The sequence below is a fragment of the Bufo gargarizans genome, chromosome 1 (assembly GCF_014858855.1).
Source record: "Bufo gargarizans isolate SCDJY-AF-19 chromosome 1, ASM1485885v1, whole genome shotgun sequence".
NCBI lineage: Eukaryota > Metazoa > Chordata > Amphibia > Anura > Bufonidae > Bufo > Bufo gargarizans.
The window spans coordinates 642,827,037-642,842,791 of record NC_058080.1 but is presented as its reverse complement, the minus strand read 5'-3'; the positions used below and the strand labels follow the sequence as shown (position 1 = coordinate 642,842,791).

The 15,755-nt window shown below is 44.8% G+C and overlaps 1 protein-coding gene across 1 annotated transcript in view; it reads left to right on the top strand.

Annotated features, from left to right (window-relative positions):
- ADGRV1 (adhesion G protein-coupled receptor V1) overlaps positions 1 to 13,161 on the top strand; it is a 522,269-nt gene extending 509,108 nt beyond the window's left edge. The window contains 1 exon segment of the mRNA XM_044282697.1: positions 12,875 to 13,161. Coding sequence (XP_044138632.1) covers positions 12,875 to 12,993 — 119 coding nt within the window. The 3' untranslated portion in view covers positions 12,994 to 13,161.
- The last annotated feature ends 2,594 nt before the right edge of the window (positions 13,162 to 15,755 follow it).

Genomic DNA, 15,755 nt, shown 5'->3' with positions numbered 1-15,755 from the left:
TTTGGGAACGGACATACGGACACCGAATGCACACGGAGTAACTTCGTTGTTTTTTTTTTTTGCAACCCATTGAAATGAATGGTTCTGCATATGGTTCGCATAAAAAAAATAAAAAAATGGACACGGAAAAAATATACATTAGTATGCATGAGCTCTTATAAAGGGAGCCCACAGTGTACATTAGCATACAGCACATGGACTCTTTGCAGGCTTACTGCACTGGGATGCAAGTGAGTAGAAAATACATTTAAGCAGTTCAAAGAGGTTTCTATGATGACAGATTCCTGGGTCTCTATCATGGGCGTACATAGAGAAGTAAGGGCCCCATAGCAAGGATCAAACTAGCCTCCCCAACATAGGACAGAGGGGTTCTGCCTAAGCCAGGCATCTCAAACTCGCGGCCCTCCAGCTGTTGTAAAACTACAACTCCCACAATGCCCTGCTGTAGGCTGATACCTGTAGGCTGTCCGGGCATGCTGGGAGTTGTAGTTTTGCAACAGCTGGAGGGCCGCGAGTTTGAGATGCCTGGCCTAAACCTTTTTTAATGACCCTTGGGCCATTATTCCACTGCCTTATTCGCTAAAAGTTGTTCTTTTAGAGAGTAGAGTCCTGGCCGAGTTTTCACCTCCAGTTGAAGAGGAGATAATCCCAACAAAAACTGGGCCCCCTCTTGCCTCCGGACCCATAGCAGTCGCATGGTCTGCCACTATGGTAGTTACGCCCATCATCTCCATACACAAGGCCAATACATACATAGGGGGCACACTTAATTAGTCCGGAGTGCCGGTCAATTGTCTATGCAAACTATAGAGTGACACAAATCCCAAAAAGACTATACAAACAGACTGCCAAATCAATCTTTATTCATCACCACCACATTAAAATACTGTATACAATAAAAGAAACCTTATGTTGGACTTTATATGTCCTTGTATAAATCACAATAACCAGGACCCCTACATAAAGAGAATAATGGCATAGATTATAATACGCCATCCAATGATGAAAATAGGATAAACGCTGAACCATGATGGGGTGGGGATCCAGGATGGTGGGCACATAATATTAGCCCCACGCGTATTGCCGGTAAAATCTGCTTCCTCAGGGGTCTCTGAACACAGAATGTGGTGAAAGAAACATCCTTCAAATGCAACTCTTTAAGTGCACATACTGAATTATCCCAGAATTGAACCAGAAGGGGGCCAAAGGTAATTACAGACATAGTTAATGCAAACAATGTTTCAAGCTTTCATCTTACTCTTCCAACTTTTCCAAAACCTCCTAAAATACCCCCACATCTGTTCACCCAGCAAGGAACTATTCATCTCTCCTTCCATCTTACCTTCTCATTTGATCACTTGCACAAACCTGTTTGGCAATGTAAAATACTTCCTTCCCAAACACAGATACCTCATGCCCTCTCTTATTCTCACCTACTAGCACTTTCTCTGCTTCTCCTTTTTACTGGTGATATCTCTCTAAATCCAGGCCCCCCTCAGCAAATACCCACTATCACCTCTACGTCCCACTACAAATTTCCTTTTACAAATTTCTGCAACCCCTTAAACCTAATAACCATTCCTCTGACTCCTGCTCCTTTGGTTCCTCTTGCAGGAGCATTATGGAATGCACGCTCTGTCTGTAACAAACTGTCCTCCATTCATGATCTTTTCATCTCTTGAAAACTTTCCTTTCTGGGTCTCACAAAAACATGGCTGACACCCTCTGACACCTGCTCCCCTGCTGCACTCTTATATAGTGGTTTTCATTTCACTCACACACCCCTCCCTGGCTGCAAACATGGTGGAGGAGTTGGTCTTCTATCAGACACCTGCTCCTATAGCCCAACTCCACTGCCACCCTCCGTCATGCTCACTTCATTTGAAGTACACTCTGTTCGCATCTACTCTCCCTCCAACCTCCAAGTAGCTGTCATTTAACGCCCCCCAGGCCCTGTCACCATCTTTCTTGATCTTTCTTGACCACTTTAACACCTGACTCCTACACTTTCTTTCTGCTGACATCCCCGCTATCATCATGGGTGACTTCAACATCCCTATTGACACCTGCAACTAAGCCGACTCTAAACTCCTATCGTTTACTTCCTCCTTCGGCCTCTCACAGTGGTCTTCCGCTCCCACTCTGGATCTTATCTTTACCTGCCTTTGCTCCATATCTAACCTCCCCCTATCTGACCACAACCTACTCACCTACTCTTCATTGGTCTCTTCTGCTGCTCCGCCAGTCCACACACTAGCACACTCCCATAGGAACATTAAACATCTCGATTTTCACTTGCTTTCTGACTCTCTTCTGCCACTCTCTACTATTTGTTCCCTCCAAGTCCCATATACTGCCACCACCCTGTATAACACCACAATAAGTACAGCTCTGGACTCAGTTGCCCCCCTTACACACAACAAAACCCAAAAATCAACAAACAACCCTGGCATACCAACCTTACCATAAAACTCAGACAAGCTTCCATGGCTGCTTAGCTGCGATGGAAGAAATCACATTCTAAAGATCAATTCACTGCATACAAGCAATCCCTCCTCATATTCAAATCCTCACTCGCTGATGCAAAAAAGGCCTACTTCTCATTTCCCATATCTTCCCTGGCCACAGCACTGAACAACTTTTTAACACTTTTAACTCCCTTCTCCGTCCCCCAGCGCCCCCACCCTCTCCTCTCATCTCAGCTGAGGACTTTGCCACATACTTCAAACAAAAGATAGTCAACATCAGAGAAAGCTCAGTTCACAGTCCCCATAGACCTTCTAAACAACTGCTCAGTCCTCTTCTCCCAAAACCCGCTTCTCCACCATTACAGAAAAACTCTCCACTCTACTCACAAGATCACATCTCACCACCTGTGCACTTGACCCTATCCCATCCCACCTCATACCTAACCTTACCACAGTGTTTATCCCAGCCCAAACTCATCTCTTCAACCTATCACTAACCTCTGGTGTCTTCCCCTCTGGTTTTAAACATGCTACCATTACACTCATCCCCAAAAAGCCTTCACTTGACCCATCTTCTTTGTCCAGTTATCACCCCATATCACTTCTTCTGTATGCCTCAAAGCTACTTGAACAACATGTCCATTCTGAACTGTCCTCTGACCTCTCCTCCTGCTCCCTCTTTGACCGGCTACAATCTGGCTTCCGACCCCACCACTTGACTGAGATTGCCCTTGTCAAAGTCACCAATGACCTACTAATGGCCAAAACCAAAAAACATTACTCTGTCCTCCTTCTCCTTGACCTGTCCTCTGCCTTTGACACTATCGACCATTCCCTTCGGTTGCAAACTCTTTCATCTCTTGGCATCACTGACCTGGCCCTCTCCCGGATCACATCATACCTCAAAGACCGAACGTTTAGTGTCTCCCACTCTCACACCACCTCCTCGTCTCATTGCCTCTCTGTTGGTGTCCCGCAATGCTCTGTCCTAGGACCCCTGCTCTTCTCCATCTACAATTTCGGCCTGGGGCATCTCATGGCTTTCCGTATCACTTTTATGCTGACGACACACAAATCTACCTCTCTGGTCTACATCACCACCTTATTATCCAGAATCCCACAATGCCTATCTTCCATATCATCCTTCTTCTTCTCTCGTTTTCTAAAACTTAACATGGATAAAACAGAATTCATCATCTTTCCCCCAACTTGCTCAAACCCCCCAACAGACCTATCTATCACGATCAATGGCTGCCTTGGAGTGACCTTGGATTCCGCCTTCTCCTTCCGACTACAAATCCAAGCCCTTTCCTGAAAATGCATGACAACCACCTGCCGCCTCCAACTCAAAAACATCTCCCGCATCCGTGCTTTCCTCAACTCTGAATTTGCGAAAATGCTTGTACATGCCCTCATCATCTCCCACCTAGACTACTGCAACATTCTCCTGTGGCCTTTCATCTAGCACTCTCGCACCCCTCCAATCTATCGTCAACTCTTCTGCCAGACTAATCCACCTCTCACCCTGTTACTCCTCTGCCTCTCCCCTCTGCCAATCCCTTCACTGGCTCCCGATTGCCCAGCGAATTCAGTTCAAAATACTAACAAATACATACAAGGCCATCCATAACCTGTCCCCTCCGTACATCTCTGAGCTACTTTCAAGATACATCCCCACACGCAATCTCTGATCCTCACAAGACCCCCTACTCTCCTCTTATCATCTCTTCCCACAATCTCCTCCAAGATTTCTCCCGTACATCCCCCACACTCTGGAACTCGCTACCCCAACATATCAGACTCTCACCTACAGTGGAATCCTAAAAAATAAACTAAAACCCACCTCTTCAGACAAGCCTACAACCAGTGACCCTGCTGCTCTATACCGCCATGACCAGCTTCACCCTCATCTACTGTGTCCTTCTCCCATACCATGTAGATTGTAAGCCATCACGGGCAGGGCCCTCTCTCCTGCTGTACCAGTCTGTAACTCGTCTTGTTTTATGCTTAGTGCAATGTATGTATACCCCTTTTCATATGTACAGCGCTATGGAATGAATCGCACTTTAATAATAAATAATAATATATGTATATAGGTTAAGCAATATACAGAAATATAAGATCACAATGTCTGCAGGTATAGTCAATAGAGTAGTCCTGATGAAATCCTCAGATACCAGCTGCGCAAATGCAAGGACCACATGACCGGATGTGCATTCCAAATGCCGGTTCCAACATGCTTTGCAGGCAACAGAAATGATGTAATAGGCATTCCAAAGTGCGTTCCATCTCATTAGTCACCACAAGGCAAAAAGTGTATAACAATATTGCACACCAACTAGAAAAAGCACACTAGTGTAATATAAAAAAGAGAGATTTGATCTGCAACATGCATATATAAAATTATTTAAAGAGGACCTTTCATCTGGCAAAACATTGTGAACTAAGTGTCATGATCTGTACAGCGGCGCCCAGGGATCTCACTGCACTTACTATTATCCCTGGGTGCCGCTCCGTTCTCCCGCTATGCCCTCCGGTATCTTGGGTCACTTAGTTATAGTAGGCGGAGACTTCCCTTGTTCTCCTGGGCATCTCCTTCTCGTAGGCTGTAGCGCTGGCAAATCGCAGCGCAGAGCTCACAGCCTGGGAGAAAAAAAACTGTGATTGGCTAGTGCTACAGCCTAGGAGAAGAAGACGCCCAGGAGAACAAGGGCAGTCTCCTCCTACTATAACCAAATCCCCTAAGTCTCCACCTACTACAACCAAGTAACCGAACATACCGGAGGGCATAGCAGGAGAACTGAGCGGCGCCCAGGGATAATAGTAAGTGCAGTGCGATCCCTGGGCGCCGCTGTACAGATCATGACACTTAGTTCACAATGTTTTGCCAGATGAAAGGTCTTCTTTAAACTAACTGTTCATAACTATATATCTAAATAACACAGTTGGGTCTCATGAATGTTGTCTCTGCATGTGGTTCAGCGTGTGTCTCTGTGGTTAGCCCTCGCCTATGACAAACCGCACAATACACTGATAATGCCAGCAGACATTCAATTAGGGTTATTGCGTTATCTCTTTCCTATATGCATGTACTTGTATTTCTATGTGCATTGATGATGTATTTTTATCTTTCAAAGTGATGCTTCCATCGTATGTGCTCCAGACAATGATCTAATTGTACGGAAAATACAGCACATTATACATCAGAGCTCAAGTACAGGTGTCATGTTTTCTATCCACTTGTTAGGGAGACCATTTATGAGATGTAATTACTGTCCATTATCAGCCTGAATGTGCTGAGCATGGAAGGGCAGTGTCATCACCTGCTGCAACAGACAATAGATTATCCACAAGTATAGGAGAAAGAAAGATATTGCTGGCAGAATCATTTATGAAAAATATAACAAGGAAAGAAAGTGTTAATCTGACCATTTGGTCAATAAAGTCCTTAATGTTAGGAAAATTATCAATGTCTTCATTTCATATAAGTAATATCCTCTGTTCCTCTAAGTGCTGCATTTACATCCCAGGAAAAATCCTACATGGACACCGACATTTGTACCAAAGACAACAGCTAGCAAAACATCTATCTTCTTCCACCTCATAAACTATATTTTTGCCCTTACCCCGAGAAGGTGAAGACATTAGAGATGATGTCATCATAGTTAAAGGGGATGTCTGAGGTTAGGGAAAAATGTGGCACAGGCAGGGAGTGGTGTAAAATAACAAATATGCATCACTTAACTGTTGAATCCCCCATGGCTTCATTACTGCCGTTCCAGGCCTTTCCTGACCAGGTTTATTTACAGGGCTACAGCTCTGATGTCATGTTAACAACACGTGACCACTGCAGCCAGTGACTGGTCTCAAAGTAACACAGTGGAGCCCAGTGATTTGGCTGCTGTGATCACATGTTGTCAACAGGAGATCAGAGCTGCAGACTTAGGTAAGTAATACTCTTTTTTTTTTTTTTTTTTTTTTTTTTTTCACAATTCTTTATTGGATTTTCCTTTAAATCATCCATGAATCATTGACATACCAATACTCATGTCAATTTCACATCAATAGCAAGTCATTCAATGAACATATATTAATCACATATACATTCTGAATACAATTGTCATTAAAGATACCCCCTCTCCCCCCCCCCCACATCCTCCCTCTGCCCCTCCCAATCTAAAACCACCCCCTCCCCCCTTCCCCATCCACAGCCCTAACCTAGTAGAACAAGCCTAACCACTCCAATACTCAGCCTAGATCAGTCTACCTTTAGATGCCCTAAACCTCCCCTCAAATCCTCCGTCAGATACCAGGCGGTTAATTTGAAGGGAGTCATGATGCGGGGGTATTCTGAAACGGGAACAAAAACCGCCAAGAATTTTCTCCATCCCTGATAGAGTTTCCTTCCCAGGAGTTCCTTATTCTTTAATGCTTCAAGCCACTCTAAGTGAAAAACATGCTTCAATTGAGCAATAACCATGTCCCTTGATGGGGTTGTTGGTTCTAACCATAGTTTCAAAATGCAACGCTTTGCCACCATCAGAAGTTTATGGCCTAGTATCGTTAGGTGCAAAGTTCCACCCTCTCTGCCCTCCTCTGCTGCCGGGCTAGATCGGACGATTGTGTGGGTGATGGCCAGCCCTGGAGAAATTTTCCCTTTAAAGCTGCTAATGTCATTCAAAATTTTACCCATCTGCACCCAGAAATCCTCAAGCGACGGGCACGTCCAAAGCCCATGAAACAAATCTGACCCCACTAGTTTACACTTGGGGCAGGCTGTCAACCTGTCTGTATCACCCTGTCTAGCTGGTATGTTAAAGCCATAGATTGCATGATGAAGTATTTTGAACTGCGTCTCACGCCACTGCTCGTTAGTAACTGCTCGATATAGGTCAGCTAAACCTGCACATATGTGAGGATAAATATCTTCCCCACCCAACCAGACTTTCCATTTATCGAATATCTTTTTCCTATCTTTCGCTCTCCACTTGTCCCTAAGTGCCTGATACAGTAAAGAAATGGTGGGTCTGCCTGAGGGCTTGAGGAACATATCAAACTCATTCTTATTCCACTCCCTAGTCAAATCCCTCACTAGACTTTCGCTATACCCCCTAATCTGTAAATAAGGCAGAAAATTTGACTTCTGTAGGTCCCACTTCTCCTCTAGTTCCTGTAAGGTGGCCCATCGATTCTCTCCTTCTCTGAACAGATCCCCTGCCTTAGTTAGTCCCTTCTGGATCCACATACCAATTAACCTGTTGCCGTCACCTGCTTGGAATCCCGGGTTATGAGAGAGCGGAAAATGCTTGGAAAATTGATAGCATAACTGAAACTGCTTCCTCAAAATTTTCCATGTAAGGATAGTGTCCCTTAACATAAGTGACCTCTTAATGAATATTGGGAGCTTGGGTATACTCGTGTGCACTAAAGCCATAAGGTCCCAAGGTGAGGCCAATTGCTCCTCCAATTTTAGATTAGAATAATAGGAGGTTTTGTTAGCCCAATCAAGCAGGTGACGGCTCAGGCATGTCAGATTATAGCCCCTCACATCAGGGAAATTCAGTCCCCCATGCTCCTTTCTCAACTTTAGCTTGTCTAAAGAGATACGTGGTCTTTTTCCTCTCCACAAAAACCCTGTGAATCCCTTTTCCAATCTTCGTACATCAGCATGTCTAAGTAGGAGGGGAATGGTCTGCAGCGGATAAAGTAATCTGGACATCCCCATCATCTTTATGAGGTGACATCGCCCCATCAAGGAAAGCGGAAGGTTGATCCATCTATCTAGATCTGCTAATATCTTAGCAATCAATGCCGGAAAGTTCAGCTGATATAACGAGTGAGGCTGCTTTCCCACCTTGATGCCCAAGTACGTAATATATGATTTGGCCTTGGTTACAGGGAGTTTTTCTATCCAGAGCTGAGTTTTTCTCGCATCATGGTGCAACATTAACAATTCACATTTTGCAAAATTAACTCTGTATCCTGAGTAAGCACCAAACTTTTCGAGTTCCTCAAAAATTGTCATTACCTGTTCTTTGGGCTTATTTAAAAAAAGAATAATGTCGTCCGCAAACAGGGCAGCCTTTATACATTTTTTCCCCACCCTGATCCCCTCGAAGAGATCCGAATGGTTCAATCTTCTGGCTAACGGCTCTAAAGCCAAATTGAAAAGGAGAGGGGATAAGGGGCAGCCCTGGCGTGTGCCTTTCTGTAAGGAGAAAGGATTTGAAAGAAAACCCTGTGTGTATACTCTAGCTTTGGGATTAACATATAGGTTAGATATAAAATTCCTGAAATGGCCCACAAACCCCATCTTATCTAGCACCGCCTCCAGCCATGCCCACCTGACATTATCAAAAGCCTTTTCCGCATCGATAGTGAGCATGGCTGGAGTCTCTCCCTTTTCCTGAACCTGGCTCACCCTATCTAATACTGTTAATACAGTCCGCAGATTTGTGACCGCAGACCGTCCCTGCACAAACCCAACTTGCTCAGGGGCGATAAGTGTAGGCATTATGGTCGCTAAACGATCCGCCATTACCTTTGACAATATTTTTGTATCCACATTAATGAGGGAGATGGGCCTATATGACCCTGGATGCAGCGTGTCTTTCCCTGCCTTTGGTAGTAATTTTATATAGGACATATTCTCTTTGTAAGGAAGCTCTTTCCCCTCTAACACCTTGTTGAAAAAATTTAGCAAGACTGGAGATACCTGAGTGAGCAGCGCTTTATAGTATTCCCCTGTATATCCATCAGGGCCTGGGGCTTTGGAGTTACTCAGATTGCTAATAACCGCTTGGAGTTCCTCTTTGGATATTTCAGCATTCAACTGTGCCACCTGATCTTTTGTAACTAATGGTAATTGTACCTTGTCTAAAAGGGTATCCACCAGGTTAGGCCTGGTCTGGTCCACATACAGATTTTTGTAATATTCCCCTACTAATTTGCTAATTCCCTCCGGATCACTGATCACCTTACTATCAGAATCTTTGAGGGCCGAGATGAATTGTGGGCGCTTCCTACCCTTTGCCAGGTTTGCTAGCAGACGACCTGATTTGTTACCGAACTTGTGTAGGATAGCTTCAAAAGCCACAAACCGTAATGATTCTCTCTCCCTAGTGATCCCGTCAAAATCACGTCTCGCTTCCATCCAATTTTTCCTATTTTCTTCAGTGGGATTCCCTAAAAAAGACGTATAAGAGGACCTGACCTTTGCGCTTGCAATCTCCTGTTGACCAGCCACCTTCTTCTTAATCCCAAACACAAAATTCATTATTCTTCCTCTCATCACTGCTTTAGAGGCGCGCCAAAATAGCCCTGGGTCCTCCAAATGTTCCTGATTAGCCTCCTGGTACTCCTCCCACCAACCCACCAACTTGTTTTGGAAATCCTCTCGAGATAATAGCTGGGAAGGGAATCTCCACAAGTAATCCGGGCCCCTAGGATAATCCTCACTCAGGACTAGTTCTACGGGCGCATGATCCGTTATCACCAGGTCTCCTATCGTTGCCTGTTCCACCTTCCCTCTCAGTGAGCCATGTACTAGGATGTAATCTATTCGCGACCAAGAATCTTTTGCATGCGAATAGAAGGAATAACATCTTTCATCAGGATGGAGCTGTCGCCAGGGGTCCACCATCCCAGTATTTTGCATCAGTTTTGACAGTACTCCATCCCGATGACCGACGCCCAACCTCCCACCAGCATTACTCTTTCTGTCCTCTAGCGTACTGAGGACCGTGTTGAAGTCCCCCCCCTATTATCTTGTTGGGGCAATTATCACGCAAAATCTGCTCCTCAAGGTCCCTGTAAAATCGCGTGTTGCTATGGTTCGGGCCATATATATTATACAAGCTATACTGGGTCTCCTGCACCTTCAGCAGCACATGAGCCCATCTGCCCTGATTATCCGACTCAGTATTCAGAATTTGACAGTTAAATTGCTCATTAATAAGGATCAACACCCCCGCCTTTTTGCCAATAGCTGGTGAGCCCAGCACCTCCATGACCCACAATTTCTTCATCCTAAAAAAATCCTCCTGGCCTAAATGCGACTCTTGAATTAGAGCAATATCGGGCTTCATCTTCTTAAGGTGTCTAAGTATTCTCCAACGCTTCTGCGGTGAACGTAAACCATGAACGTTCCAAGTGACCACCTTCATTTTAACTAGCTAAAATGAGCTAAGTAGAGTAATCTAGACTGAGCACCTCCTAGGCTGTTCTGACAAACCAAACTTATAATAAACTCCCCCAACCTCTGAGTAACAAAATACCCTAAGCGTAGAAATGTGTCACCCGTAAAACTACACTTCTCCCTCCCTCACCACAGTAACTTATGACTTATAACTCCCTTTTTTCTGAGCTGCAGGAGCATAACCGCCACTTCTCGACCGTGTCTCGACCTTCGGTTATGTTGAAACATCCAGTTTCAATATTCAATATTCCCCCCATGGGCCATTAACTCACAGCTCTCATATCCGACATACCCCTCTCCCATTAATAAACTTAGGACCGTGAACTGCCAGGTCCCTTAAGCTTAACCCATCACACTAAACAAAGCAATAGTATGACATATCACAGCACACAGCTTCTCACGTGTAACACTTGTTGACATGATCAGCTTTTACTCGCCGCCATTTTGCGGCCTCTCTGGGAACTATGATCTCTCGATGGGCTTCCTCCGTCTTGCATCTCCCGGTTCTGGTCCCGGGATGGGTCCCCTTCCTGTCCTCCCGAGGGAGCGCTCGGAGATCTAGGTCCAGAATAGTCCATCCCCCGTTGATAGTCCCGACTCTCCCTGGACCGCAATAACACCTGTTCTGCTTCCTGAGGGTCTCTGAAAAAACGTACGGAGCCATCACGCATGACCACTTTCAAGCGGGCTGGATATTGCAATTGGAAGCGGATCTCCCGCTTATAAAGTTCCGAACACACTCGGCTGAAGTCCCTGCGTTGGCGAGCAACCGCCGCTGAATAGTCCGCAAATAAAAGGATCGTCTGGCCCCGGAATTTAAGTGGCCGTTTGCGGGTGCGAAAGGCACGTAGGATTGCCTCTTTGTCACAGTAATCTAAGTACCGCATTATCACTTGTCGCGGCCTGCCACCCGCGGTTGCTTTACTGCTTCCCCTGTGGTTATTAACATTATCCGGCATCGGGCCTATTCAGTGTGCCCTTTCCACTTTATGTTTGCCCACAAGGCCAAGAGCCTCTGGTAACTCCCTCTCACAGATTTCCATCAGATCCTGAGGTTTCACGCTCTCAGGTAAGCCCAGGAGTCTAACATTGTTCCGTCTAGACCTATTCTCGAGGTCTTCCAGGCGGTCTTTTAAAATAATGTTCTGCCTGAACAGTTCTTGGGCCTCGCCATCATTTCTCTCAAGCGCCTCTTCCACCCGCACTAACCTCTTTTCCACCTCTTCTATGCGCGACTCATGCTGGGACAATGTCTCCCGGAATTCATGCAGGGACTGCGTTAGAGTCTTTGCCAGCGTCTCTCTAATATCCGGCGCCAAATACCTTGCCACTTCTATTGCCAGCATCTGGTAGTTGATTGCTGAGGCATCCGGCTGAGATGAAGTAGGTGCTTGCACCTCCGCTTGTGAGTGCGGCAGGGTCTCCGATGTGATCGGGCGGGAATCCTCCATGTTGTCCGGGGTAGTCACTGCACGTGCGCCTTTGCCTCCGGTCATTATTCTGCTCCCGCTCCGTAGAAGGTATCGGTCCATGGACCACTTTGTGCACGGGAACAGCAGACTGGACCTCTCACGTTCCAGCCCCTGAAAAATGCCTTGGTGTTGGAGCAGGGGCTCGGTTTCAGTGGACGGTGTCCGGAGCTCTAGTCCTCCGTGCCCTGCATCACAGCGCCGGAACCGGAAGTCGTAATACTCATTTTGTCATGTTACACAATCTCCCGCTTGTGCCCCACTTTTTCCATTATCTTGGATAACCCCTTTAGGGCTTTATAAGTGATGTCACAAGAGCAGTCTGCCTTATAAAATGTAGGTTCACTACAGCCAGAAAGCCATTGAAGCTATACCTGTGAGGATAAGGACCAGACTGTCAATGTGCCTTATGGAAGATCGGCTACACTAGTGGAGCTCACAATCAAAATTCCATATCAGTATGTCTTTGAAGTGCTGGCGGACACCCGCACAAACACAGGGAGAACATACAACTCCATGCAGATGTTGTTCCTTGGGTGGATTTGGACCTGGGACCCCAACACTGCCACTGTGCTGGCCAATTCTTTGTCTTCTTTTTCTTCTTTCTTCATTGTCTTCTTCTGTCTTCTTCTTATTTCTTCTTCTTCTTCATCATTTCCAGTCACTTTATATTATTAAGATGCAGATGTTCATTATGTTATGCTTATATCTGATTAGATGTTTTGTCATATCATCCTCAGGGTCTGGGCTGAACATCAGCGATACTGAATCATGCCACGGCAGTCAAGATGGAGGTAGCATGGCCAACTCACAAATTGTGGAGCTCCGGAGAATTCCTATAGCTGACACTCATTTATGAATTATTTTGATGGAAATATCAATTATTTTGTATTCTTCATTTTGCACTAAACTGTAATGTGCCCCAATGTAAATTAATACCGGATAACAGCTAATTATGAGGACTTATTGAGGATATTGATGAAACTTGACTTGAAATAAAACTAAAAGGACAGTGACGAAAATCTTTTTTTTATTAACCCTTTTATTGTAGTATGTAATAAAACAATTTGTTTAATGTTGTTGTGGTTTATTTTGTTACAGTGTTTCTGTCACAGTGTCACATTAGTCTGCTTAAAGTATGTGATGAGCAGGGGCGGGGCGATCTGGTAGATATTCAGGGTCTCTGCGGCCCCTGAACTAAATTGTATCTGTGTCTACTAGATGCAGATACAGTTGAGCCTGCAGCAGTGCTGATGGGACAAGGGAACCACTGGTTCCCTGCCCGCTATTCCAGGCACATTGTGACATAGGTGGCGTAATTACGTAATTGCGCTGCCTGCAACGTTCCTCAGGAGCAGACCCGCCATTAGAGGCCGGGTCTGCATCGCTGCATCGTGGGACTGTCCCGATACAGGTGCGTATAAACTTCACCGCCCCCCCATTCTCTCTATATGCTCTAACCCTAATATTGCCCCCCCCCCCTAACCCCAGTACTGGCCTCTAACTCTAATACTGGCCCCCAATGCTAATACTACGCCTAACTCTAATATTGACCCCTAAACATAATACTGACCCCTAACCTTAAGGTTACATTCACACAACCGTATTTCCATTCACTTCAATGGGGCTGAGCCTAGGCCATGTAACAAATGAACATGACTTCACAAGGCCTAGGGAAAGCTCAGAGAAGGCCGCTGCACTACTGCGAGCGCCACTGCCTTCTCAAACAGCTGATCGGCAGGGATCCCGGGTGTTGATCCCCCACCGATCAGATACTGACCTAACCAGACAATAGGTTATAAGTATAAAACTCCCTGAAAACTGCTTTAAACACTATATAATAACATATACTGTGCAAAGATAGAGGGATGAAATATTGTCATCTTGTAGCCAAAGCACTAAGTCACAGCATCTGTAAACAGCTCAGAATTCAATGTGGCTACGGCACAATGGGCACTATAGCACTCTTTAATGCGCCATGTTATTATTGGTATTATTGCTATTATTTGCCTGTGTGACTCCACACCCTCTGAGCGCCTATTTCTCTACTTGATTCTGCTCCACAGTGGCTTTAGTTGGATGAAAGTCCCGTGGACTGAAACGTCATGCATATTATTGCTTGAAAATAAATCACAATTTGCATTATAATTCCTTGGAATGCTGTTTGCATTGTATGTATGTGGTGGGAACACTTTTCCTAGCACCAGCAATTACAGAGTGCCACAAGATATCTCTAATACAGCTCATGTGGCTACAACACAATGGACACTATAGCACTGCTTTAATTTAATTTTGATTATGGTAGGGAATGTGGAAACTACTTGCTGCCAGTGGATCCCTTTTTGGTTGTTGGGGTTATCCCATGACTAATGTAAAAAATAAAAATCAGACATCATATACATGACAACCTCTTTCTAATAAAGCTAGAACCATCCCTGTACCTCACATGGATCCACAGATCTCCCTATTCATTGCTCTGCTAGATTTATATCAAGCGGACAGCTCATAGGGAGTGTCTTTTCTGCTGCAGCTCAGGGGGCGTGTCCATGTTCTACCTATCACAGCTCAGAAGGCAGTTGTAGGATGAAACTGAGCATGTGCGTCCATCTTACTGAGCTGGACAAAGACTAAAAAATAAAAAAAAACTGCAGGGGGCCCTATACAGATACATTTTATTGAGTAGTTCAGTGGCTATGCTAAATTTTTAATTACTTGCAAATACAAAAGCATTTAGATCCAGGTGCTGGTTTGAAAACTGTAGAATACTTTTCATGGGACAACCCCTCTTACACATAGTCATAGTATAATGAAAACTTCTATGACTTTCCATGATCCTTAACATCTCCAGCTTGAAAACTTGTCCTGCAACAGGTGTCCAGATTGGTTCCTTTATGTATATGGTCTATTAGTACATATTAGTGTAATAGTGGAAGGTCCTTCGCTTAGGACCTCCGCTGTTAAAGGATGTTCCATTTTAAAATATGCAGTTCACTAATTACAGCTAGGATTTTGGACACGTATGACTAGAACATCAGTGCCTGGTGACTAAATACAGATAAATAATAGCCTGATCGATAACTAGGACATCATCTCCATTGGGCTGTGTCCAGAACATGATAAGCATGTGTGAAGCCAGTTGCAGATCTGGGCATAATCATAAAGTCAACAGAGATTGTAATCTCACCTATCTGCTTGTCATAATTCAGTGAAAGAACAATTACAGTAAATGAAGAAAATAGGGAGTGATCATCTTTATGGAACGTACAATTACAGGTAATTTCATCTAAAGTTGGGGATAGTCAGTAGATGTGTTGGGCAATGTATGACATGTACTGATGTGTAATGCCTGCAATATAACATCCCCAAAGCTTCAGGGAAAGTTTCATGAAAACAGATTCTATTGCCAGAATATTGTCACAAGACCCAGCACCTGAGTATGCAGAGCATTAAAGCCAAAATCTTTTTCACATTATAATAGAGCCGGCATATTGTAGATGGATCCTTACTTGTAAAACCATTGTCAGCAGCACAGGGCCGTAGCTATAGGGGATGCAGGGGAACAGCTGCTTTGTGGCCCGAACTCAGAAGGGGCTCACCCAGGAGGGGGACTAAAAGATTTTA